Below are 25873 nucleotides of genomic sequence, written 5' to 3'. Positions count from 1 at the left end.
TCTTGTAGAGAGATCACAGACTTTTGTTTTTTAATTAAGAAAAGGAGTTGCAAAGCCCAAGTTACCCATCTTGAACTTCTTTTCTTTTAGGTCTACAATGAGATAAGATCTCCTTGCTTTTTTGGAGACCAGTAAGTCCTGCAGTGGGTCAGGTTCATTCTCTCTGGCCTGCAAGGAGGAAGAGGAGGAGATTTCTTGACCTGAGCAGGTCCTGGTATAGCATGAGTTTTAGTATTCTCTTGGGCAGATGATTTAGATACTCTCAATAGGTATAATCTGTAACCATCCCTTATGATCCAGAGGACCTAGCTGTTAGCTATAATATTTATGAAAAGCCTCAATCTCCTCCCTGCAACAAGGTTTTCCTGAAGAGAGACTGGAATTCTGGTTCTCTTCTGGAATCAGCCAAAAGCCTGCCCTGGTTTTGGCTGAGTGGCCAAATAGGATATACAAAACTTTTCTGGCCTTGACTGCAAGACCTTAGACTTGCTGTCTGAGGACAGAACAGTTTAGGAAGTTTCTTTTAGTGGGAAATAAAACTGCTTTCTAGGTGGATCGAGATGGCACTGGATAGGGTCTGAAGCATAGAATGATGATCTTAGATGAGTTCCAACACTTCCCCGACATCTCTAAAGAGATTTCCACTACTGCAAGGCACATCAACAAGCTTGCGCACACATAAAAATGAGGTCCACAGCCATGGAGACCTGCAGGCATCAATGGCCATGGAAGAGTCTCTTGATGCCGTTTAAAAAGCATAACATGATAAGGCTTTTCATATTCCTCACTGATCTCCATCAGATAACAGAAAATGTATTTCATTTGAGGGAGACACTGGGTGAATGCCTGGGTCGTTTCTAGGATTATATGCAAGCAGTGAGAAGCTAGGTGGGACTTGTGCATAGCATTCTGACAATGCTTCTTTCCAAAAAGGTCCAAAGTCTGAAAATCATGTACAGGAGGCATCGAGGTGTGTGTTTTAGACTTCCTGGATCAAGTCAGGACTAAGTTTGCCACCACTCTCTGTGTTATCTGGGGCTGTCAAATCCCTCAGCTGCATGGATATGATTCTTCATATCTACCTTATCAACTCAAGAATAGAGTGTGGGATTTCCCATATCATTGACTGCACAACCTAAAAAAAAAAAAAAAAGAGGGTGAATGGGAACTGCCACCAGCTCCTTAAAGGCAGCTAGGTACTTGAGAAGGCCAAGAATAGGTGCTATGGCTTTACCCTCAACTTGTATCTCAAAAGGGATCTTCTGGATGAAATCAGGGAAAGAAAGATTTCAATCTACACATCGACTCTCCCTCTCTCTCCTAGCTGCGAAGCCATTCTAAATTCCCTAGACGCCATGGGCTTCAAAAAAAATCATCAACAATCCTACCCACAAAGCTGGTCACACCCTCGACCTCATTTTCATTAACGCCTTCTTCCACCCCACAGAACCCCCCTCATGCTCACGAGTCCCCTGGTCCGATCACTCTTTTATAAAATCATCCCTCTCCATAAACAGAACCCCCCCCCCCTCCTTCCAACCACACCAATTTCATTCAATATAGAAAATCATGCAACCAAGAAGACCTCAACACTTCATTTAACACAGCACTAGATGAACTAGACTGCTCCAATCCAGACCTCACCCTTAATACTTGGTCGAAAATCAACTCCACCATTGCCAACAAGCATTGCCCCCTTATATTTAAACCACTAAACCCTTATTCACATAACAAGAAACCCTGGTATACGCCTGAACTCAAAAAACTTAAACGCACCCTAAGGAATGCTGAGAAAATCTGGCGAAAGGACCCTTCCCCAACCCTCCTTGCATTCTACAAATCCACTCTTCACAAATACAGAACTGCTCTCCAAAAAACCAAGCGGGCTTTTTATACCAACAAGATCCACAACTTCCTCTATGATCCCAAAGTTCTTTTCTCCTATGTCTCTGAGCTCACCAAACCCCTTACTTCTCCCCCAATTGACATGGAATCCAAAACTAAATGCAACACCCTTGCCAAATACTTTAATGACAAAATTTCCATCATGTTGAACCTTCCACCACCCGACCCTAACTTCCACATCCCCTCTGTCAACATCAACACCTCCATCAACACCTTTGACATCATCTCCGCCTCCGAAACAAACCCTCATTCAGAAAATAAAACCAGCAGCCCACCTCACCGATCACATTCCGCCCAACACCCTCAAATCGATTTCCTCCACCCTAGCCAAACCCATATCTGACATCATAAACTCCTCCCTCATCCACAGAACTGTCCCAGACATCCTAAAACAGGCCATAAGAACATAAGAAAATGTCATACTGGGTCAGACCAAGGGTCCATCAAGCCCAGCATCCTGTTTCCAACAGTGGCCAATCCAGGCCATAAGAACCTGGCAAGTACCCAAAAACTAGGCAACAAGGCAAAAATCAAACAAGGAAAATGTTTTTTGAAAGAAGGCTGAAGAGAAAACAAATTCAGCTGGGAGGACTACTGGTGAGACCATATCAAAGAAAAAAAAAACCTGTGAGCAGATTCCAGACTGTGAAGGAAACTGGTAAATTTTTTAAGTGACAAAAAACCTGACTAGGAAGGCCTTAAATCATTTTAGGCCAAAAGATGAAGAAAAGAACAGTATAGTGGAGCAGCTGAACACAAATCCGCAGCCAATAGTCTCGGCAGAAAAGAATGAACTGAGGGTATCCACAGGGATATAGCAGTGCAGGAACTGCTACACATAAGCAGTGAAAGGCCTTTAGGATTCTTAACAAAACTCTGGAAGAATTTAACCATTCAGTACAGAGCACAGATGACCCACTTGGTAAACCTGCTTGTCTTCAGAGAATAAGATGTTATAAAACTCAAAGGAAGCATATTTAAAAAGTTATGACTTATACACACTAGTTATCAATGTTTCAACTTTAGTATCTTTAGTTAAAAAAACTAAACAAAAAACAGCAGCACTTAATATTCTTTGGTTGCTCAACAATTGTTTATTTCCTTTGGTAGAAAAAGAAACCCGCCTAAGTCTGAACTCAATGTGCAAAACCTCTGTTTAAGTTAGAAAAATTTCTGTTTTATGATGGTGGTTTGCTGCCCCCTGCTGATGGTCTTCAGAATATTCTGACTGCACACTGATGTCTTGTGAGTTAGTGCCTTCCACTTTGACTCCCTGCTCTGAGTAACTGCTCTCCATCCTGACTTCCTGATCTGCTGGCACTATGTACCTTCTTCGGAGGTTAATGTGAGCTATAAAAGGGGGAGAAAAAAAAAAAGACAAGATAGCTAGCTTCTCTAGTTACAAGACAGTCTTGAGAACTATTACTGTATCTACAGATAAGTTTACTCTAAATTGGAATAACTGTATCCATTTTGAATACAGTTTTAGCAAAAGCAGGTTTGTTTACCATAAATGGCAGTCTCCATAGACAGCAAAATTAATTGATCATGACACACAGGTGATATTTGACAGCACCGAAAAGAAAATTTGGTTTTTACCTGATAATTTTTGTTCCTGTAGTACCAAGGATCAGTCCAGACTCCTGGGTTCATACATCCATGCCAGCAGGCGGAGATAGAGAAAGTAAAACTGCCGCTGCTTTAACTATGCTGATGTCCCCTGCAGTTTCTCAGTATTAATCTGTACTAAAGCTGAATACCAAACATCGTGTAAAAAAAAAAAACCCCATTGAATTATAAACTTCAGAATCATCTCTGATAACAATAATGAACCAATAGGAAAGTGGACGACTCTCCAACTGTCTTAATCCCTGGGCGGGACTCTGAACTGATCCTTGGTACTACAGGAACGAAAATGATCAGGTAAGAACCAAATTTTCTTTTCCCTGTATGTACCGGATCAGTCCAGACTCCTGGGTTGTACCAAAGCTTCCTAGACAGAGTGGGACTTAGAGAGTCCCACGCCCAATACACTTTCGCCAAAAGACAGACTCCTGATCCACCACATCCAGGCGATAATGCCTTGCAAAAGTATGTAACAACTTCCAAGTCGCTGCCCTACAAATCTCTTGTGGTGAAACCAAGTGAGCCTCTGCCCAAGAAGCAGACTGAGACCAGGTGGAATGAGCCCTCAAACCCTCTGGTACTGGCTTACCTTTGAGAATGTAAGCTGATCCAATAGCTTCCTTGAGCAATCTGGCAATAGCAGTTTTGGAAGCTTGAAGGCCCTTCTTCGGACCACGCCATAGAACAAAAAGATAGTCAGAGCACAGAGAACCATTCGTGACTAAGATAGCGAAGCAACTCAGTGGGGAAAGATAACATTGGTTACTGCGTACATCTAGAAGTCGAAGCTCATGCGCATGTGGCTCCAAAGCAGATAAATCCGAAAAAGCCGGCAGCTCCGCTGACTGATTAACATGAAAGGAAGAAATTACTTTCAGGAGAAAAGATGGAATTGTTCGTAAAGACACACCCCCATCTGATATCTGAAGAAAAGGATCACGACATGACAAGGCCTACAACTCTGAAATGCGTCTTGCAGAGCAGATGGCTACCAAGAAATTCACCTTCAAGGTTACATCCTTCTTCGTAGTCCCCCATATAGGTTCGAAAAGAGGCTCACATAAACCCCGAAGGACCAGGTTGAGGTTCCAAGGACGACAAACCTTCCTCACTGGGGGATGCAGATTCTTGACCCCTTGTATAAAAACGGACCACATCCGGATGAGAGGACAAGCGATAGCCATCCATGGTTCCCCTCAAAGAGGCCAACGCCACCACCTGGACTCTAAGGGAATTGAGAGCCAGACCCTTAACCAACCCATCCTGTAAGAAAGATAACACTTGTGCTAGAGAAGCACGCAAAACCTGGGCCCCCTTCGCCAGACATCAAGCTTCAAAGATTTTCCAGACTCAGACGTGTGCCACGGAGGTGGACTTCCGCCTAGACTGAAGGAGGGTAGTAATTACCGTCTCCGGGTATCCTTTCGAACATAAATGCCTCCTCTCAAAAGCCATGCCGCTAGACAAAAGCGATCAGCCTGATCCGAAAATACGGGACTCTGGTGTAGTAGGTCAGGGAGATGACTGAATCGTAAGGGACCCTAGACCGCCAGATTTAACAGATCTGCGAACCAAGGACAGCGTGGCCACGAGTACCACCTCCCCTGGGTGACTCTCTATCCGCTGCAGGATTTTGCCCACCAGAGACCAAGGAGGAAACACGTAGAGCAGAAACCCCTGGGGCCAGGGAAGGACCAGAGCATCTACGCCCTCGGCGCCGTAATCTCTACGTCTGCTGAAAAACAGATGAGCATTCGCATTGTGACGAGTTGCCATGAGATCGACCCGTGGACAATCCCACTTCTCACGAATGAGGTGCATCACTGCATCTGACAACTCCCACTCCCCTGGATCCAGAAGCGTGTGACTGAGGTAATCGGCTTGCACGTTCTCGACTCCGGCAATATGAGACGCAGAGATTTGCATCAGATGTTGTTCTGCCCACCATATCAGGTCCTGAATCTCGAGCAAGACCGCATGGCTCCGAGTGCCCCCGTCTGTTGATATACGCTACAGTGGTCGTATTGTCTGACAGCACTCTCACTGACCTTCCCTTGAAGCAAAGGCTGAAAGGCAAGCAAAGCCAAACGCACCGCTCTGGCATCCAACCGATTGATAGACCAAGACCCTTGAGCTGCTTGACTCTGGCAAACTGCTCCCCAACCAGACAGACTCGCATCCATGGTCAGGATTATCCAATCCGGAATCTCCAAGGACATCCCTTTCAGAAGGTTGGGAGTGTGGAGCCACCACGACAGACTGTCCTTGGTCTCTGGAGGAAGAGAAACGGTCTGGTGATACTTCGCCGACACCGGACTCCATTGAGCCAAGAGCGCTCTCTGCAGGGGACGCATATGAGCAAAAGCCCATGGTACCAGCTCCAAGGTGGAAGTCATGGAACCGAGGACCTATAACATGTCCCAAGCCATGGGGATCCTCAACAGTGCCAATCACCGAATCTGCAATTGAAGCTTGCGAACCCTCTTGTTTGTCAGAAAAAATCTGCCTTTGTTGGTGTCAAAGAACGCTCCCAAATACTCCAGAGTCTGCGAGGGTACCAGGTGGCTCTTTGCCAAATTCACTACCCAGCCTAATGATTGCAAGGTCCTAAGTACCGTCTGTTCCACTGTCTGACAACTGGCTTCCGACTTCGCCCGAATGAGCCAATCGTCCAGATAGGGATGCACTAGAACTCCCTGCTGACGTAAGGCCGCCGCCACGACCATGATCTTGGTGAAGACCAGAGGTGCTGTGGCCAATCCGAAGGGGCGTGCCTGAAACTAGAAGTGCTGTCCCAGTACCATGAACCTCAGGTAGCGCTGATGTTCCCGAAAAATAGGGATGTGAATATATGCTTCCGTCAGATCTAACGACGCCAGGAACTTCTGGGTTATCACTGACCTTGCGCTATCACTGAGCACAAGGTCTCCATCTGAAAACGAGGAACACGCAACGCTACATTCACCCTTTTCAAATCGAGAATGGGAGGAAAGGTTCCCTCCTTCTTTGTGACCACAAAATAGATCGAATACCGCCCAGTTCAAATTTCCTCTGGAGACACCGATACCACGGCCCCCAAGCGCTGCAACCTGTGCAGAGTCTCTCGTACCACTCTGCGCTTCTGCAGTGAGCCGCACGGGGAGACTAGGAAAAAGTCGCGGACGGGCCTTGCAAAATCTAAGGCGTAACTGTCTCTTATCACCCCTAGAACCCACTGGTCCTATGTGATCTTGGCCCACTCCCTGTAAAACAATGCCAGCCAACCTCCTACAAAAGGAACGGCAGAGTGGACCAGCCTCCTTTCATTGTGTAGACTTGGGGCTGGAGGGAGTGGTATTGCTGGGGTTCCTGAAGGGTCTATGGCCCCCTCGAAAGGGCTGTCCCCAGGAGTGTCCTCTAGACTAGGAACTCCTCTGCACCGGCACCCCAGCGGGGCGTGGTTGGCGAAACCTGCGATTGTCACAAAACCGCAGCAGAGGTGGAAAATTGCATCTAGCTCGGGGTCTGTCTTCTGGCAAGCAAGGTAACTTAGCATCTGCCAGCTGTTGCACAATTTGATCCAATTCCTCCCCAAACAGGAGTCGACCCTTAAAAGGTAAAGATGACAACCTGGACTTAAAGGAAATATCCGCCAACCAGTTATGAAGCCAGAGCATGCGCCATGCTGACACTACCGACCTCATAACCCGGGAGGATATCCTGACTACGCCATATAATGCATCGGCTACAAAGGCTATTGCCTATTCTATCCGGTCTGTGCGAGCCGCTTGCTTGTCCTTGTCTGTTCCTCCTGTGTACGCTGTACCCAGCGTAAGCATGCCCTCTGCATGAGGCTGGAACAAATAGCTGCACAAAGACTGAGGGCCGAGACCTCAAAAATCCTTTTGTGTTGAATCTCGAGTTTGCGATCCTGAAAGTCCTTCGGCACTGTCGCCCCTGTAACCAGGATAGTGATCTGTTTCGTCATGGCGGAGACTGCGGCATCTACCTTGGGTAGGGCAAATAACTCTAGGGTCTGTTCTGGCATCGCTTACAGCTTAGCCATCGCCCTGCCTACCCTCAACCCCGCGTCCGGCGAATTCCATTCCTGTTCCACTAACGTCTGAATGAAGTCATGGTACAGGAAACCCGCTGAAGGATGCCTGGTGCTTTGTAAAAACGGATCTGCAGCATCCTTATGCGCTTCAGCTGCTGGAGACCCAGTTCCTCCAGAACCTGAGGAAGAAGTGGCACTAACTCATCTCTACAGAATAGCTGGAGAATCTTGGGGTCATCCCCCTCTGCCGGTGGTCTGGAGTCCAGGTTGTCTGGGTCGTCACCCCCAACGTCCATGTCCGCCCTCCCCGAACCATCGGGGTTGTCCTGCGGCGCCTCTGTGGGAACGCGCACCCCTCGAGCGGGCGCAGCTCCTGCCTGCGAGGACCCCTGCATGCCCTGACCGGGGACCGCCCCAGGCAGGGATCCTCCTCGGGATAAACCAGGCTCCGGGAGTAAAGGGGGGGGGGGGGGTGGTCAACCTCCTGCACCAGACCCACACCCCTCGTATTGTGCCAAAAAAGCTTTGTGCATCAAAAGCACAAACTCTGGCGAAAAGGGAGTCGGAGTCCGCCCACTGTCAGGCGCAGGCAAAAGGGCCCCTTCCCCGGGCCCTATTGGGGCACCCTGTACCTCTACAGGACCTGGGAGCACCGGCAAAAGTACTGGAGGAGAATCCTCCTGCATCTGTGGTAGCAGAGACTCGAGCCCCGAAGGACTCAAAATGGCCACCATTCCCACAGTGGGACGCCTCACGGTCGCTGCCGGGCCTGACGTTACTGAGGAAGGCCAAGACATGCACCTCCGCCGTTTAGCCGGTCTGGGGAGTTCGGAGGTACCTTCCCCCCCTCCCCCGGAAATACAGGCCGCACAAAGGCTGCGGCGATTTAGGGCACCGGAGTGGACCTACACGCGCGACAAGTCATCCCCCTCACCATTGCGGCGCCAACGGCTCAAGCAGAAAGCGGCACAAAACCAAGAAAAAAAAAACCCCCTAGAAACCACCAAGAAAAAACCCACCGGAACTGCGGTGGCGGAGAGAGTCGACAGCTCCTACCTGTTCCTGCCTACCGGACCCTTTTTTTTTTTTTTTTTAATTTTTACAGCAGCCTTACTGAGAAATTCCTCTCCTGCACTGAAGAGAGCTGTCCAGCCCAATTCAGCAATTAACAGAAGAGAAAAAGTGAGAAAACTAATTTAGGAGCCAACACTTGCCAGGGAGGGATCCAGACCACAGGATGTGCACCTCACGGTTATGGGATGGGGGGCATACAAAAGGGTCACTGATCCCCAGCCCCCCCCCCCCCCCACCTCAACCAGATAGGATAGGGGTTCCTTACCAGCAACCCCGACCCCCTGGGAGGAAGGCTCTTAAATTTAAAATAAATCAACCAAAAATTGCTAAACCAAAACTGCAGGGTTCAAGCATCAGTCCTGCCCTGCTGGGAGACAGAAATACTGAGAAACTGCAGGGGGCATCAGCATAGTTAAAAGCAGTGGCAGTTTTACTTTCTCTGTCTCCGCCTGCTGGCACGGATGTATGAACCCAGGAGTCTGGACTGATCCGGTACGTACAGGGAACAGACTTCTCTCTCCTAGCTCACAGAGCTACTGAGCATGCACATGGGTTCCTACGTAGGCACTGTCTTATGAGCCCCTCAATTGATTGTAAAGCTTAGCTTTAGCTTGGTAATTGACTCTCCAAAGGAGGCAGTTAGGTATTAAGGATGGCTAATTCATCCTGCTGTCTATGGAGAACAGTTTAAGATAAGCAAACTTGCTTTCTTTGTCATAAAGCAGGGTTGAATTAGGCATGACACATGGGGAGTAGAAAGCTGAGTTTCAGTGGAGTACTTACTGAGAAGCAACCTAGATCCCACCCCAAAGAGTGAACTACTGGGTAAACAGGCTATGCAAAACTGCTTGTCCAAAGTTGCTGACACTTCTTCGATTGTCCAGACAGTAAAGGGACATGAAGGCATGAACTGATGATCAAGTTGCAGCCTTGCAAATGTCTTAAATAGGCACGGCTCACAGATGAGCCACTGAGGTAGCCATGGCTTTAAGTTGATGAGACTCGACAGTATGATCTGGAGGCCAGCTAGGAGCATAGCAACATGCAATACAGTTCACTAGCCAGTTGGATAACATGCGCATGGTAACAACTATTCTGTTAGGATCATAAGAGACGAAAAGTTGAGAAGCCAGATGTGGTGAAGTTCTCTTTAGGTAATAAACCGAGGCTCTTTCAGTCCAGTGAATGAAGAGCCTTCTCCCCTTTATGTGCATAAGGCCTTGGGAAGAATGTGGTTAACACAATAGTCTGAGTTGTATGAGAACGGCAAACCATTTTAGGCAGAAACTTGGTGAGTGTGGACCACCACTGTTATGTAAAAACTCATGTAATGAACTATTGTCTGAAGCTCACTGACTCTTCCAGCCAATGTAATGGCAACTAGGAACACTACTTTCCAGGTGAGGAACTTTAAGGAAACTAACAGTTCATGACTTGCGCCAATACCACATTGCAATCCCATGGCACAGGTAGTTTGTCAACTGGAGATCCTGTATGCCATAAACCTTTCATGAACTTCAACACTAAAGGATGTATGGAGATCTATTTGCCATCTACTTGCACATGGCAAGCCATAATGACATCAAGATGTGCCCGGACTGATGATGTACTGAGACCTAAGGAAGATGAAGGAGAGTAAGTACTCAAGCAACTTCTTTGGCTCACAAGCAAATGGGTCCAAGGAACTTGCTTGACACCATGATGGAAATCTTTTCCAATTAAAACTGTAAGCTCCTCTTATTGAAAGCTTCCTGCTGGAGACTATAGTATCCTTAACTTCCTTGGATAATGAATGATGAGATTAGCAAGTGCTCAATATCCATGCTGCTGAGAGAGGAAAAGCTTGGACGACAAACGACCCTCCTCCTGAGTTAGCAAAATCAGACTGTATCCCAGACAGATCAGCAGGCTGACTGACAACCAGACAAGCAATGAGGATAGAGTGCCCAGATCACCGAGCACTTTCTGCACTGTTTGGCCACCAATGACAATAGTGGAAAGTGCACAGTAGAGCTGCATCCCATCTGAGCAGAAAAACATCCCGAGAGGACCTGAACTTGCTAAGAAGAATGGAGCAGAATCTTTCCACTTTCCTGTTCTCAGATGTGAACAAAAAATAATAAAAAAAAAAAATCAATGGGTGACTTCAGAGGCTGAACAACCTGTTTACCACTGTTTGATCTAGATATCACTAGGGAGGTTGAAACACTGCTGAGATATATCAACATGTTGTAGATCCCAGGAAGGTAGGCTGCTTGTAGCAAGGCCTCCTGTTTGCAAAATCCATTCCCAATTTCTTAGGAATTCTGGTAGAGGGTCCATGCCCTATGTCCTTCGCTTGCAGTGGTAGAACTTTGCTAGTGGCTTGTCTGTTTGGATTAGAATTCTTTTCCACAAAGGTGATATGAAAAAACTCTCAATGCAAGTCTCACTGCTCATAGTACCAGAAGATTGATTTTGAAACAGAGGTTCGGTTGTTGACCATAACCCTTGGGTTCTGAAAGGACCTGTGTGTATGCCCCAACCCCTGGTGGATGCATCAATTGCTAGCATCACTTGACAGGACAGAAGACAAGGGGGAGCTTCCATCTCCAGGATGTCTGGTCTAGCCACCACTGGAGAAACCCCTTCATTTGTGCTGTAACCCTCACCAGAGATGGCAAGGGCTGAAGCAACAGATCCCACTGAGTGCGGAGGCCCCATTGGAAAATCTGCATATTGAGGAGGATCATGGTAATTGGGAAAGACAAGTTTGGCTGAGAAGTGATTCCAACTCAGGACGGAGCTAGGTCGAGCAAGATAGATCCGTATTGAAGGTGAATTTCTCTTCCCCACTCACTTCCCTTAGGGTCAAGTCTCATCAAGAACTAAGTCTAGGCTTGGGCATGGCTGCTTGTGGCATCTTCGGCTGATGTCTGCAAGCTGCTGCTGTGGAAGCGCAGATGGTGCATGATACTGTTGAAATGGTGGAAGGTGGTTGTTTAGATATCATTCAGATTGAACGGCAACATGCTGTTCCTTACTATGAGTGACTTTCTCTGACTGTCTTCAGAGGTTGTCCCAGAAAAGGGCACATCAGTCAACTTATCATGCATGTCCACTCACAGACTACTGGCTTTCAGCCAAGCCATCTGGCATGTTCCAACAGCTGCTAGGATTTGGCTGTGGTATCAAATAATTCATTTACAGAGTGGAGACGACACACATTCCTCTGCATCCCAAAAAACCTGCTGATAGATCCTGAGAAAATTGAAGACTTCAACGTGGGAATCTTTACCCTTGTGGACAGACTCCCAATGCCTTACCCAACTTGCCTAAGAATTTGAAATATGAAAGTTCTTCTGGTGAAGAGTGCTCCAGCAAAACAGGTAAGGGGTTGAGGAAATCCCTATGGACCCTTTCTCAAACCTGAGAGGTGAGGAGGGAATACTAACCCAGGACCCCAATGATTATGTAGGTCAGAGCAGGGTCCCTGGTTGTCTCAGAGGAAGAGATCCCTGGCGCATCCTCCATACGGTGGTGTCGAACTCCCTCCTCAGACTGGCTGGATTCCGAGGCAAGAGACAGTTTGGGACAAAAATCTGTCCTGGGGCTTCTGATTGGTGCACCCATGGCATGGAGATGAGACACTCCCTCTTGAGGAAACAGATCAGACTGGAGAGTGCCCTCTTTGTCCCTTGCTGCCAGTGTGGCAAAGAAAGTCTTTGCCAATTCCACCATCTGGTTCACAGGCTGCTGTATTGTTTGACCAGGAGTTGGAAAACAGACATCTTCTTGAGAAGTTCCTACTGGATTCTGGGAGAGCTCCTCCTGGACCAAATGAAATAGTGGATTCATGGAAACCAGAAGCACCACTGAACATATCTGATCTGGCATCTCCAGGCAAAGTCTTTGCTCTAGAAGTCGAGAGACATGGCTTTCAAAATTGCAGGAGGTAAGTGAAATTAATTTCCCTCGTGGACTCTTGCTGCCCGATCCCATCTTGAATGCATCGTTGGGATCAGGGATAGATGTTCTAGCTGTGCTGGGGCTTGGAATATAGAAGGATCTGATACTAAATGCACTGACATGGCAAACAGCTGCATCAGCCGAATCGAGGCCCAATGCATTGATGGCACCGTGGACTTGTGTGCTGAGGGCTGGTGAACTGATGGAGCTGACCAACGTGGTACTGGGACCTGATGTGATGGGATGGATCCTGACCTCTGCTTTGGCAGCACATTCTGCACTGCAGCTCCAATGGATGGTGCCTCCTTATATGCAATGACGAGCCCTGCTGGGCCTGCGCATGGTACTTCTGTGCTTTGCTTGACCCTGGTAGAGCAGGGTTTCAGGGCTCTGCACTGCATGAGGGGGAACTTTGAGGAGATCCTGCTCAACTTGGCACAGAGAGCTCAAGGCAGCACCATTCCTGTATTTTTATTTTTTTTAAATGTTCCTCCACCTTCCAAGGCCCTGGTCCTCTGAGGCATCCAGCCACAATTTAACAATTAGCTGTTTCGTTATCTGGCTCCAGACAACAGATGTCATGGACATCTTCCTGCCACACACGTAGTCTTTGAAGCTGCGGGGTCTGGTCTTCAAGCTGGACATGACTGTTTGTCACTTTTTTTGTGGTAGCAATGAAAAGTGCTATTGAGGGGATGTCGAGGCAGCAAAGCAACTCAAGTGAGCTTGAAAAGAAAAAAAACAAATAGAAGTGGGGAGAAAGAGTACATGTCCATGCACGAGCATAGACGTAAAAAGACTGAGAAACTCTTGTGCATGCTCAAAAGAGCAAAAGCTCTATGAGCTAGGAAAGAAAGGTGTTTGGCACTGCTGAATGAAGTCACCCATGTGTCATGGCTGATTCAGCCTTGCATGTCCTTGGAGATTGTCTATTTCTAATAGGTTTGGTACCTATACCAGCTTTCAGGCTAGACAGAGTATCTCCCTGCAATTGCTGTTCTTTAAAGATAGTAATATAATGGAGTCCCTAGGACAGTAATGAAGCACTGTAGTAACCTGCACAGAATATCAGTTACAACTCAAAAAAAAAAGAAACCAACCTTGTCAGGCAGTCTGGATAGGCTATGTGCGTCTTTTTCTGCCGTCATTATGTTACTATGAGTCTCGCTGATGAGTTATTTGATCTTCTGTATCACCATTCGTTATTAAAAGCGTCTCCCATCTACACAACTTTTGAGATGTTCATGTACTTGAGAAGGGAGGAGGCAGCTATGGACCACCAGGAAACAAACTATCTTAAGTTGTTCCAAATGTTGCCTAGTTAGATTTAGGAAACATTTCAGCTGAAAACCTATCAATTAGGTTTGGCTAAAAATTATCCAAACTGATCCTGTTCTTAACGTGAATATTTAATTCTTTTTAGGTTAGCCCATTATTCTTCCACTTCATCTATCTTCTCCCACTCTGACAGTGCCTTCTTAAGGTACTTCCTCATTTTACCAAAATTGGAACCTTAAAATCCAGGACTCTATCCTTTGTGAGACTCCTCTCTTTATCACTACTCAGCTAGGAGTCTAGTTGGACATTAGAAACACTTTCCCCATTTGAATACCAGATACAATACTCTTTACTCATGAGTTCCACTACCATTTGCCCAAGGAGAATCCCTTGGAGGGAATCTAGGATCTCTCTACTTCTAATCAGTTCTACAAACGATACTCCAATTCACATCCAGCAGGTTAGAATATCTCACCAACACCACTTCTCCCTTCATTTTCTCCTTTTGAATGCCTGACCAGATGTCTTCCCAACTCTTCCACCTAAATAACAGGCTTTATTTATTTAATGCTTTTTTTATACCGATATTCATGATACAGATCATATCACATTGGTTTACAAGGAACAAGGGGGAAATAACGTTAACAAAAACAAAAATAGCGAAAAGTTACAATAAAACAGGGGTACTTGAACTGGGAAGAAAATGAGCCAGTGGCAGAGTTAACTCGGAAATAAATAGTATCAAATCATTTACAATAACGGTAATGGGGTGCATCGACTAGAGGGCCTTGGAGTGTGACTGTAGCTGGGGGGGTCCCTTTTCCAAGATGGCCTACAGTGCCTCATCCTTTCCCCATATGCCTTGCATTTCAGTTGCTTTGATATATTTTACATAAAGAGATATTCCTCCCCATTTTGGGCCATCCTTATCCTTTCTGAACAGATATATAGATAAATAAACCATATCCCATTCATATCCATATACCTCTGACAAACAATATCTTGTAGATCTGGAGTTGTATTACCAAATATTATGAGCATTTGTACCCATTGCCTTCCAGCTATTGCTCCTAACCTTGTCGATACTCTGTATAGCCTCCATCTGCTCTCCTTTTCAACACTGTTGCTCAAAAAGTAGCATCTTGAAATCCTCACTTTTGTGTTTTATTCCAGTCTCTATTTGATCATCATGGGTGACAACTCAATCCGCTTTTATCTGCCAGTCACCTCCTCTAGTTTAAAAACTTATGATCTGAACTTCTCACCTAGAATCCTTTTTCCCTCATAGAAAGATCTGATTAAAAGTGAAAGTCTCCATCTATTGAGCAATTTAGTGTGTGTGTATTTTTGATAACCATGTCTACTCAGTTAGCCTGAGCAAGTTTTATGGTGTTGCGTATGTAATTTGTTTTATTTTATGTTATAGCTTGCTTTTTGTTAGCAATTTAGGATTTTAGATCGGCAGATTACACATTTTTAAATAAATATGGGTCATCAGCCCCCAATATATCATGATTTATATTTTCCAAGTAGAGAGCTCAATGCATATTACAGTGGGTCAGTTTAAATTTTTAATGTCATTACATAATGCATGAGGCCCTCACAATAATCAAAGTAATTAAGTCAGGGAGAATATATCAGAGGTACTTTATTACACTACCTCACTGTTGTCTTATAAAGAAATAAGAGACTGAGAAAGCACAAATTATAGTTTTAGTATGCTAGGATGATTGTTAATGCATATCTAGCAAGTCCTTCAATGAAGAATTTCATGCAGTTATTTTAATATTCAGTTAGCATGACTTGAGAAATAGGCCAGCTTAGGTTTGTGGCCCAAAAGGTGCCTCAAAGAGCCATATTTTAAGTAGTTTTCTAAAAATGGCAGAGTAGGGGCTAGTCTGATGTTGTGTGGCAAAGTATTCCAAAGGTTTGGCACTGAAGCAGCTCTGAGTGTAAGGAGTAGTTCCATAGGTACAAGCACTCGTAGACAGGATTCTGAGGAGTGAGGGAAGGTGATGGGCACATGTGGCAAGCCAACAGCTGAGGGAGGGCGGTGCACAGCTGTTTAGGCCTTTGAAAGCCAGAATCAAGATTTTGAATTGGGCCCTGTAGAGCATTAAGAGCCAGTGCAGTGATTTGCAGTGGGTGTGATCCTCTTGAATTTATTTGTATTCAGCATCTGTGAAACTGCAGTGTTTTGTATAAACTGCAGGCCAATGTAGGGAGTTGCAGTAGTCCAGGTGGATATCACAAAGGCCTGGATGACTGGCAAATTAAGGGCCATCAAAGAAGTTGGGCTAAGCTGACAGCACTAGCATAGCTGTGAGAATGCAATTTAACTACTGCCAGGATTAGAGCTTCAGTGTTCAGCTGGCAAAAATCCCAAGCTATGAACTTGACAGCTGAAAGGAAGAGCTGTCTCTATGAAGATCATTCCACAGTTCAATTTACCAAGGTCTTTTTTCCCTATCCACAGTATTTCTGTTTTTTTATGGATTTAGTCTGAATGCGTTTTTCCACGGCCAGCTGGAGGCCGTTCCCAGGCATTTATTCAGGTTAGCTATTGTTTTCTCAGAGTTTGGGTCATCAGCAAATGAGTGGTATGTGATCTACTAAGTCTCTGATAATCTTGCCTAGGAGGGCCATACATATACATTAAATTGTGGCACTCCACAGGCCACAGTGTAGGGGTGGGATAAAGCTCATCTCAGTGAGTCTAGGAGAAAGGAGTTAAATTAGGCTAGCGCCGGGCCTGACTGCCCTAGACCATTTTAGTGGGCGATTAGAAAGTCAGTCAACAGTGTCAAAAGCCACGGAGAGGTCAAGGAGTACCAACAAGGCTGACTGCCCATAATCCATACATGGTTGTATTACCTGAAGTAAGCTTACTAGTACAGTCTTTGTGCTTAAAAGTGGCCTGAATGACTAGGGTCTAGGCCCTTTGTGGCCAGCAAGAAATCAGATAGCTGTACTAGTACATTTTTTTGATCTTATCTAGAAATGCTAGGCTTGAGACTGGGTGGAAATCACTTAGCTCATTTGGGTCCACATTGCATTTTTTAGGGTTGCTCTATTGCTCATTTTAGACAGTCTAGTAGTGTCCTTCTGTTGATAACTTGTTTACAATGTGCTAGAGGTGGTTAAGTAGCTCACACTTGGCCTGATTATTCAGGAGGGGTAGGAATCTTCCTGGCATGTTTTACTTTAAAGGTTCAATAGAAGAAAGATGTTTATATCTAACAATCCTCTTCTTTGCCCCAGGTTTTGAGCCATGACTTGAAGTCAGTGATAACAGTCTCTCTCCCCCTTATGAACAGGTAGTGCCTCAAAAAAAAAAATCAAATAGAAAGTTATAAAAAAGTGCTAGAGTATTAAAATAAAAAGGAAACACCCTCAAACCTACCTTCTTTGTTTGATAACTGAAAGGATTTAGATCGGACAAGAGGCAAGGAAGTTCTTCTTTTCAGATTCATATCATCATATGAGGAGAAACATCTGGAAAGGAGAAAACAGAAGTTATTTCAAGTTTAAAGTACCAGGACACTACCAGACATTCTCTTCTCACTGTTCCCTATTTGGAGCTTGACAAGAGCAGTCTCTTTTCCAACATAGCTGAAGGAAGTTTAGGTGGCTATGCTATGGAATACTTCTCCTCAGCAGATCTGTCCCATTCCCACTGCTTATGCAAACAACTTCACTCACACCCATTTGTAGTCTGTTCACTTAAAGCTATTCATAGCTTTGTGCCTCTTTACCTGACCTTTGGGTTTTTGTCTCTCTAGATCCTTGGCTACCCTGCACCATCTCACTTTCTGTCCATCCTTCATGCCGAACACCTTTGCTTTTTGATTCTTTCTGCCAATTCCTTTGAGATAAGCATTCATTGTTTCATTTTACTCTCTCCCTCTAAGCTTTCAGAAGTAGGCATCAAAACCACTTTTCTATAACTATTCTAATCCAGTTTATCCTAACCATTTTCTGGACTAAGACTAACCCCTCTACCATCATATCCCCTAAATCAGGAGTCCCCAAATCCAGTCCAAGGGCCACAAACCAAGATTTCCATTTTCAAATATGGCACCAACTGGGGAACTCCTGCACCCTCTCCTTCTGGATCCTGGGCAGATGAGAAAGCTGGGGGAGTGAAGGAGTGGATGAGGATCTGCAGTCTGGAGAACTTATTTGATTTTAATGACCACTATTGTAAAAGAGTTTGAACTAAAACTGAACAAAATAAAAACAAAAATCGAATCCCCCACCCATGAAATAAAAACGAAATACAAAAAAATGACCCTGCAGACCCCTAAAAAATATGAAGAAATGGAAACATAGAAACAAACAGCCAAATAGAAAGGAAGATTGAGATTTTTAGCATGTATAGTTTATAAAATCACAGGAGAAACCGCCTTGGTAATCAGTGGATGCAAAGGATGTGCCACGACGTTTTGGAAGACTACTTCTCGCCAGTTTTACATTTTGAACCTCTGGAAGAATTCTACAGAATTCCCCTAATCCATAGAATTTAACAACTCTCATGCAGAATTTAAGAGGTCACGGGTGTCAACAGGAGCAAAGGTTGGAGAAGTCCTAATATTTCTCTGCCCCTTCCCCTATCTTACTCCACAGTCTGTCCCTCGCCACCTCCAGATTAGCTGATCCTTCTGGTACCACATGGCTCTCGGTGAGAGACTGCAAGGCCAGTGCATTGCCAGAAGACATCTGCTCTTCCAGGGTCAGTGTGGGAGGAACTGAGTGTGGAGCATGATGGGCGGTAACTAGCTGACTGGGAGATGCCGAGAATGCGATTTGTGTGTGGAATAAATACGGCGCATGGAGTTGATGAGTGGTCTATTGCCTTATGGTTAGGGCTTCTGTTTTTTGGATTTTAATTTGGAAATCTGTGAAGCTACAGAGGAACAAGCAGCTGCTGAAGAACAGACTTCTTGCAGCTGCTGGCACTGTGGCAACAACCATGGACAATGCTGTTGCAAGTATTGGCAGCTGCAGGAAGTCAGCACTTCCTGCAGATCAGAGATCCACTCAGACTTCATGAACTGCCAAATTAAAATTCCTGAAAACCGGAAGCCCTAGTAATGCTGCACCCAAAGTACTCTTGGGGGAATGCTGTACCAAAATCTTAATATTTCATCTCTGAAAACATTTTTCAGTATCATATCTTAATATTTGTTACTATTCAGTGATTACATTGCATTATTTTCACAGAATTTTAAGTTTTTGTGCAGGATACCCCAGGACTATATTTTTGAATTTTCATACCAATACAGGTAAGTCCTATCTGTAATCTACAATCAGGAAAATAAATTATATACAAGCCTCTAAGTTTATCATTCGAAACCAATACCATTTTAAAAAATGGATATGTGCTGATCTCAGGCCCCGGCGCTACTAGGTGTGCATACTATGCAATTCCACAGGATGGTACACCCAAAGGGGTGGTGGAAGAAGCAGCCCATGAGGCCACCGGTGGACCTGTCCCACTGGCGGCTGAGGCCCGTGGAGCTGCCGGTAAACAGCATTTCTCTGGTGGCCTGGAATTAGAGGAGGACCGCTAGACTGCTGCTGAACTATCCTACTGGCAGCCTGGAAGAGGAAGAGGCCCAGGAGGTTGCCTGTGGACCCCATCTCACCAGTGGCCCGGAAGAGGATGAGGCCTCCGGTGGACTCCATTCCACCGGTGGGCAAAGAAAGAAGGAGCTTTTTGCATTTATTTAACTTCACATATATTAAACACCTATCTAACACACACATGCCTTCCCATACACACCACACATTAAAATATATACTGCATTCTTGTATAGTTTACACAGAATATTTCACAGTATCAATCATAAATACACAAACTTTTACAAACTTAACATGTAAGTAATAATTATAAATACATATTGAATAACTATGCTGATGTTCCCTGCAGTTTCTCAGTATTAAATCTGTACCAAAGCTGAATACCAAACATTGTAAAAAAAAAAAAACCCCATTGAATTATAAACTTAAAAAAAATCATCTCTGATAACAATAATGAACCAAAAGGAAAGCGGACGACTCTCCAACTGTCTTAATCCCTGGGCGGGACTCTGAACTGATCCTTGGTACTACAGGAATGAAAATTGTAAGGTAAGAACCAAATTTTCTTTTCCCTGTACGTACTGGATCAGTCCAGTCTCCTGGGATGTACCAAAGCTTCCTAGACAGAGTGGGACTTAGAGAGTCCCGCACGAAAATACACTTTCGCCAAAAGACCGAGACTCCTGATCCACCACATCCAGGCCTGATGGCTCTGGAAGTCAGCAAACTGTTCGCATGGGCAGAGCGCCATTTGGACTGTCTGGCGGCCTCCCACATTGCAGAGAAGGAGAATATTCAGGCCCATTTCCTCAGTCGTCAGCATCTCGATCCAGGAGAGTGGGAGCTGTCCGAAGAGGGGATGGATCTTGTGCGCCGGTGGGGGGATCCCCACTTGGACTTGATGGCAACCTTGAGCAATTCAAAGGCTCCCCAGTTCTTCAGTCGCAGAAGGGTGCACTGCTCGGAGAGCGTGGATGCTCTGGTCCTGCCCTGGCCCAGCGACGTCCTCCTCTACATGTTCCCACCTTGGACTCTGCTGGGAAAGCTACTCAGAAGAATCGAGCTTCACCAAGGGCCGATCATTCTTATTGTGCCGGAGTGGCCCCGGAGACCGTGGTTCACGGATCTCGTGAATCTCGCGTCGGACGGCCCTCTTTGTCTCACTCACCTCCCCAACCTTCTACGACAAGGTCCCGTATTTTCTGATCTGACTAATTGCTTTTGTCTAGCGGCCTGGCTTTTGAGCTGCGGCGATTAAGAAAGTGGGGCTATAAGGAGGTGGTGATATCCACGTTGCTGCGGGCCCATAAAATCTCTACTTCTCTCGCTTATGTTTGGTTTTGGAAGGTGTTTGACAATATGTGTGCGGAAGTTGAGGTTTTGGGGCGCAGGGCTCCCACCTCCTTGGTTCTCTTTCCTCCAGAATGGTCTCTCTAAAGGGTTATCTTTCAATTGTTTGCGTGTTCAGGTTTCGGCTCTCTGTTCCCTCTTAGGAAAGCTCGACTGTTACACAGTTGCGGCACATCTGGATGTCGCTCATTTTCTTAAGGGGCCTAAGCATTTGAATCCACCGGTTAGGGCTACTTGCTTGTCCTGGAGCCTTAACCTGGTTCTTCGTGTTCTTTGCGAGGCTCCCTTTGAACCCCTCTGGCGTGCCACGCTTAAGGATCTGACGCTCAAGACTGTGTTTCTAGTGGCTATTTGCTCGGCTAGAAGGGTTTCCGAGCTGCAAGCTTTATCCTGTAGGGAGCCCTTCCTGCGGTTCTCTGATTCGGGCGTCTCTCTAAGGACGGTCCCCTCCTTTTTCCCAAAGGAGGTCTCCTCCTTTCATGTGAATCAGTCTGTGGAGCTTCCTGCCTTTTCTCCAGAGGATATTGCTAACACGTCTGGGGGTGATCTGCGAAGTTTGGATGTTAAGAGAGTTCTTCTGCAGTACTTAAAGGTTACCAATGAGTTCCAGGTCTCCGATCATCTTTGTTTTATGGAGTGGGCCTCATAGGGGACAGAAGGCCTCTAAAGCCACACTAGCTTGCTGGCTAAATGAAGCGATCGCATCTGCGTATCTTATTTTATTTATTTAGCATTTTTATATACCGACTTTCCAATAACAGAGTTACTGATCAAATCGGTTTACATTTTAACAGTAACATTGACAAGTAAATGTCTTACAATGAACAGGTCGATATAACTTGGATAAGTATATAAGGGGTTAATAACATTTTAAAAGATACGTTGCCTAATGTAGGCATGAGTGAGGGATACAGTGCCTAATGTAGGTTAAATAAACAATTGGTAATTATAAGATTGGGATATGATCTTTGACTTGGGTCTTTGAATTGGATCTTTGTTTGGGTCGGCCGGTTCTGGAGGGACTAAAAGCCCATTCTCTGCGGTTGTAGGCTACCTTGTGGGTGGAGAGCCAGCTGGTTTCTCCGCAGGAAATTTGTAGAGCAGCTACTCTGAAATCTCTTAATACTTTTGCTTGGTATTATCGTCTGGATGTTCAGGCGCCAGTGTTTGGTTCTTTTGGCAGACAGTTGTTTCGAGCGGGACTGTCTCGGTCCCACCCTAGTTAGGGAAGCTTTGGTTCTTACCTACTAATTTTCATTCCTGTAGTACCACGGATCAGTCCAGGGCAGCTGGGTTTTGCCTCCCCTCCAGCAGATGGAGACAGAAAAACACTCCGGACTCTGTCCTAGACCCCCGAGATGCCACCTAGTGTCTGTCAGTATTACACAAGCAGAAATTATATAAATCATAACGGCAACCAGAGAACTACTTCCACCTGAAGATCAGAGGAAATTAAAACACCTGAAACTTCATGAATGAATGAAAACATGCCTAAATCCTTTCCCTAAAAAGAGGGGCAGTCAGTAAAAACTGGCAGAAAAATTGATCAGCTACCGGCCGAGCGGACTCTCCATTTCCCCCTTGGGCGGGTGTCTGGACTGATCCGTGGTACTACAGGAACGAAGATTAACAGGTAAGAACCAATTCTCCTTTCCCTGTACATACCCGGATCAGTCCAGGACAGCTGGGATGTACCAAAGCTTTCCTAACCAGGGTGGGACTGAGAGAGTCCAGCTTGGAGTACACTGGCTCCAAAAGAACCAGGCTCTGGGTTCCGGACATCCAGTTGATAATGTCTGGCAAAGGTATGCGGAGACTTCCAGGTAGCAGCCCTACAAATTTCCTGTGGCGACACCTGCTGACATTCAGCCCAAGAAACTGCCTGTGAGAGTTGAGTGAGCCTTAAGACCAGACAATCTGAAGACCCTGAACCAGGGAAGCAGACACTATATAGCCTCCTTCAACCAGCGTGCGATTTTGGCCCTGGAAGCCTTCTTCCCCTTTCTGGGTCCACTCCACAGCATGAAAAGATGATCCAAGAGCCGGAAACTGTTGTTGCATTACTTGAGGTGACCACTCTTCACGTCCAACTTCTGCAAATCAGACTCTGCAGAGGAAGAATTTAAATCTGCGAATGAAGGGAGTTCCACGGACTGGTTCAATTGAAGAGGATACGTCCTTTGGAAGAAAGGAAGGAACTGTTCTCAAGGAAACTCCTGCGTCAGAGAGCCTCAAGAAAGGTTACCTGCAGGATAAGGCCTGTAGTTCGGACACCCACCTTGCAGATGATATAGCCACCAGAAAAACTGTCTTTAAGGTCAGATCCTTCAGTGTCACTTGCTTCAAAGGCTCAAAAGGGGCATTATAAAGTGCCCTCAGCACCAAATTCTACTTCCAGGAGGGACAAGGGCTCTTAATCGGAGGATGTAGAAGCTTAACTCCTCTTAAACGTGCCACATCCGGATGAGAGGCTAAAGCAACACCTTACACCTTTCCTCGAAAACAGCCAAGGGCCGCCACCTGCACCCACACAGAATTGAAGGCTAATCCTTTCCCCTATGAGGAAAGACTAAAGAGGTTAGGACTTTTCAGCTTGGAGAAGAGACGACTGAGGGGGGATATGATAGAGGTGTTTAAAATCATGAGAGGTCTAGAATGGGTAGATGTGAATCGGTTATTTACTCTTTCGGATAGTAGAAAGACTAGGGGGCACTCCATGAAGTTAGCATGGGGCACATTTAAAACTAATCGGAGAAAGTTCTTTTTCACTCAACGCACAATTAAACTCTGGAATTTGTTGCCAGAGGATGTGGTTAGTGCAGTTAGTATAGCTGTGTTTAAAAAAGGATTGGATAAGTTCTTGGAGAAGTCCATTACCTGCTATTAAGTTCACTTAGAGAATAGCCACTGCCATTAGCAATGGTAACATGGAATAGACTTAGTTTTTGGGTACTTGCCAGGTTCTTATGGCCTGGATTGGCCACTGTTGGAAACAGGATGCTAGGCTTGATGGACCCTTGGTCTGACCCAGTATGGCATTTTCTTATGTTCTAAGCCTGCCTGTAAGAAATCCAGGACCTCCGGAATTGACGCCCTGAACAGCTGTATGTGGTGGTCTATGCACCAGGACTCAAACACTCCCCAAACTAACGTACGCCATAGAGGTAGAAGTTTTACGGGAACGTAAGAGCGTGGTCACCACTGCATTAGAGTAACCCTTACTCCTCAACCTACGCCTCTCTATAAGCCATGCTACTAGACGAAAGCGATCTGCCTCTGAGAAATAAATGGAACCTGACGCAATAGAGTCAGAGATGGACGAAACCTCAGAGGACCGTCTACTACCAGTTTCAAGAGGTCTGCAAACCACAGGCGCCTTGGCCACTCCAGAGCCACCATAATCACCCTGCCTGCATGCCCCTCAATGCAGCGTAGAACCTTTCCAACCAACAGCCACGGTGGGAAGACATACAACAGAATGTCCTTTGGCCAGGGTAGGACCAACGCGTCTACCCCTTCTGCCCCCGGTTTCCTCTGCCTGCTGAAGAACCGGGGAGCTTTGGCATTGTCGTACGTTGCCATCAAGTCCATGGCTGGTCTGGACCATCAGGCGCACAGAAGATGGAAGGTGGAGAGTTCCCACTCCCCCGGATCCAACTGGTGCCGGCTGAGGAAATCCACCTGGACATTTTCCACTCCGAGTCAGCTGTGAGAGTCAGCTATCCGGTAAAGATGTTGCTCCGCCCAGTTTATCAAGAGCAGAGCCTCCATCACCACTGGACGGCTCCTGGCTCCGCCCTGACGATTGATGTAGGCCACCATTGTCGCACTGTCTGAGAGCACCCTCACTGACCTGCCCTCCACCAGCAGAAGGAGGGCCTGGAGCGTTAACAGCACAGCCTTAGTCTCCAAGCGATTGATGGACCAGGAGGGACTGTTGTATCCCAACAAACCGCTCCCCACCTGGAGAGATTGGCAACAGTGGTCACCTCGACCCAACAGGGAATCTCCAAATCCACCCCCTGGTGCAAACTGTGCTGCGAAATCCACCACAGAAGACTGGAATGCGCCCTGCCCATCAGGGGCAGGACAAGATGGAAAGGCTGAGTGAGGTGATTCCATCGGGAGAGCAAGGCTGATTGAAGAGGAAGCATATGCGCAAAGGCCCAAGGTACCAAATCGATCATTGAAGCCATTGAGCCCAGGACCTGCAAGTAATCCCAGACCCTGGGTCGAGGTACAGCGCACGCAAGGACTGCACCTGTGACGTGAGCTTGGAAATCCTCTCTTCAGTCAGAAAAACCTTTCCCAAGGCCGTGTCGAAGCAAGCCCCCAGGAACTCCAAAGTCAGGGAGGGACTCATAACTCTTCTCGGAATTGACCACCCATCCCAATAAGTCTAACATCCAGAGCAACTGCGCCCCCATGACTCTGCATAGGCTTTCGGACTTTGCTCGAATTAGCCAATCGTCCAGATAGGGATGCACCAGTATCCCTTCCTGTCGCAAGGCGGCCGCGACCACTACCATCACCTTGGTGAAAACCTGGGGCACAGTCGCCAGCTTGAACAGAAGAGCGCAAAATTTAAAATTGCGCCCAAGGATCACAAACCGCAGATATTTCTGATGATCTGAGCATATCGGGATGTGTAGGTACGTTTCCGTTAGGTCCAGTGACGCAAAAACTCTCCCTTGTGCACCGACGCTATGACGGAGCAAAGAGTTTCCAGCCAAAAAACGGGGTACCTTCAGGGCACGATTCACCAGCTTCAAATCTAGGATGGGATGGAAGGTACCCTCCTTCTTTGGTATCAAAGTAGATTGAGTAGCGCCCACACCTTAGCTGCCCTTCGGGCACTGGAACTATGGCACCCAGATCCTGCAGGCGCTGTAGAGTGTCTCGCATCACCCTTCGCTTTAGGTGGGACACGCAAGGGGACACTATGTAATGCTCCTTGACCAGCTGGCAAATTCTAAGGCGTAGCCGTGTTCTATGATGCTTAGGACCCATTGGTCGGAGGTCAATTTGGTCCACACCTCCCAGAAAAGGGATAACCTTCCCCCGATTCTTGGC

The 25873-nt window shown here is 46.2% G+C and overlaps 1 protein-coding gene across 8 annotated transcripts in view; it reads right to left on the bottom strand.

Annotated features, from left to right (window-relative positions):
• The window catches only part of SUCO (SUN domain containing ossification factor), a 238504-nt gene that overhangs the window by 28713 nt on the left and 183918 nt on the right, over positions 1-25873 (bottom strand). For 6 of the 8 annotated variants that reach the window (XM_029618553.1, XM_029618554.1, XM_029618555.1 and 3 more), the window contains one exon: positions 17271-17362. In XM_029618553.1, the coding sequence (XP_029474413.1) occupies positions 17271-17362 (92 nt within the window). Of the gene's footprint in view, positions 1-2982; positions 3256-14342; positions 14410-17270; positions 17363-25873 lie in introns of those variants that run through there. The other 2 variants (XM_029618558.1, XM_029618559.1) reach the window with 2 other exon arrangements.

Source organism: Rhinatrema bivittatum, chromosome 10, assembly GCF_901001135.1.
Source record: "Rhinatrema bivittatum chromosome 10, aRhiBiv1.1, whole genome shotgun sequence".
NCBI classification, from domain to species: Eukaryota; Metazoa; Chordata; class Amphibia; order Gymnophiona; family Rhinatrematidae; genus Rhinatrema; species Rhinatrema bivittatum.
Note: the sequence above shows the minus strand (reverse complement) of the source record. Positions and strands in the feature narration are given on the sequence as shown.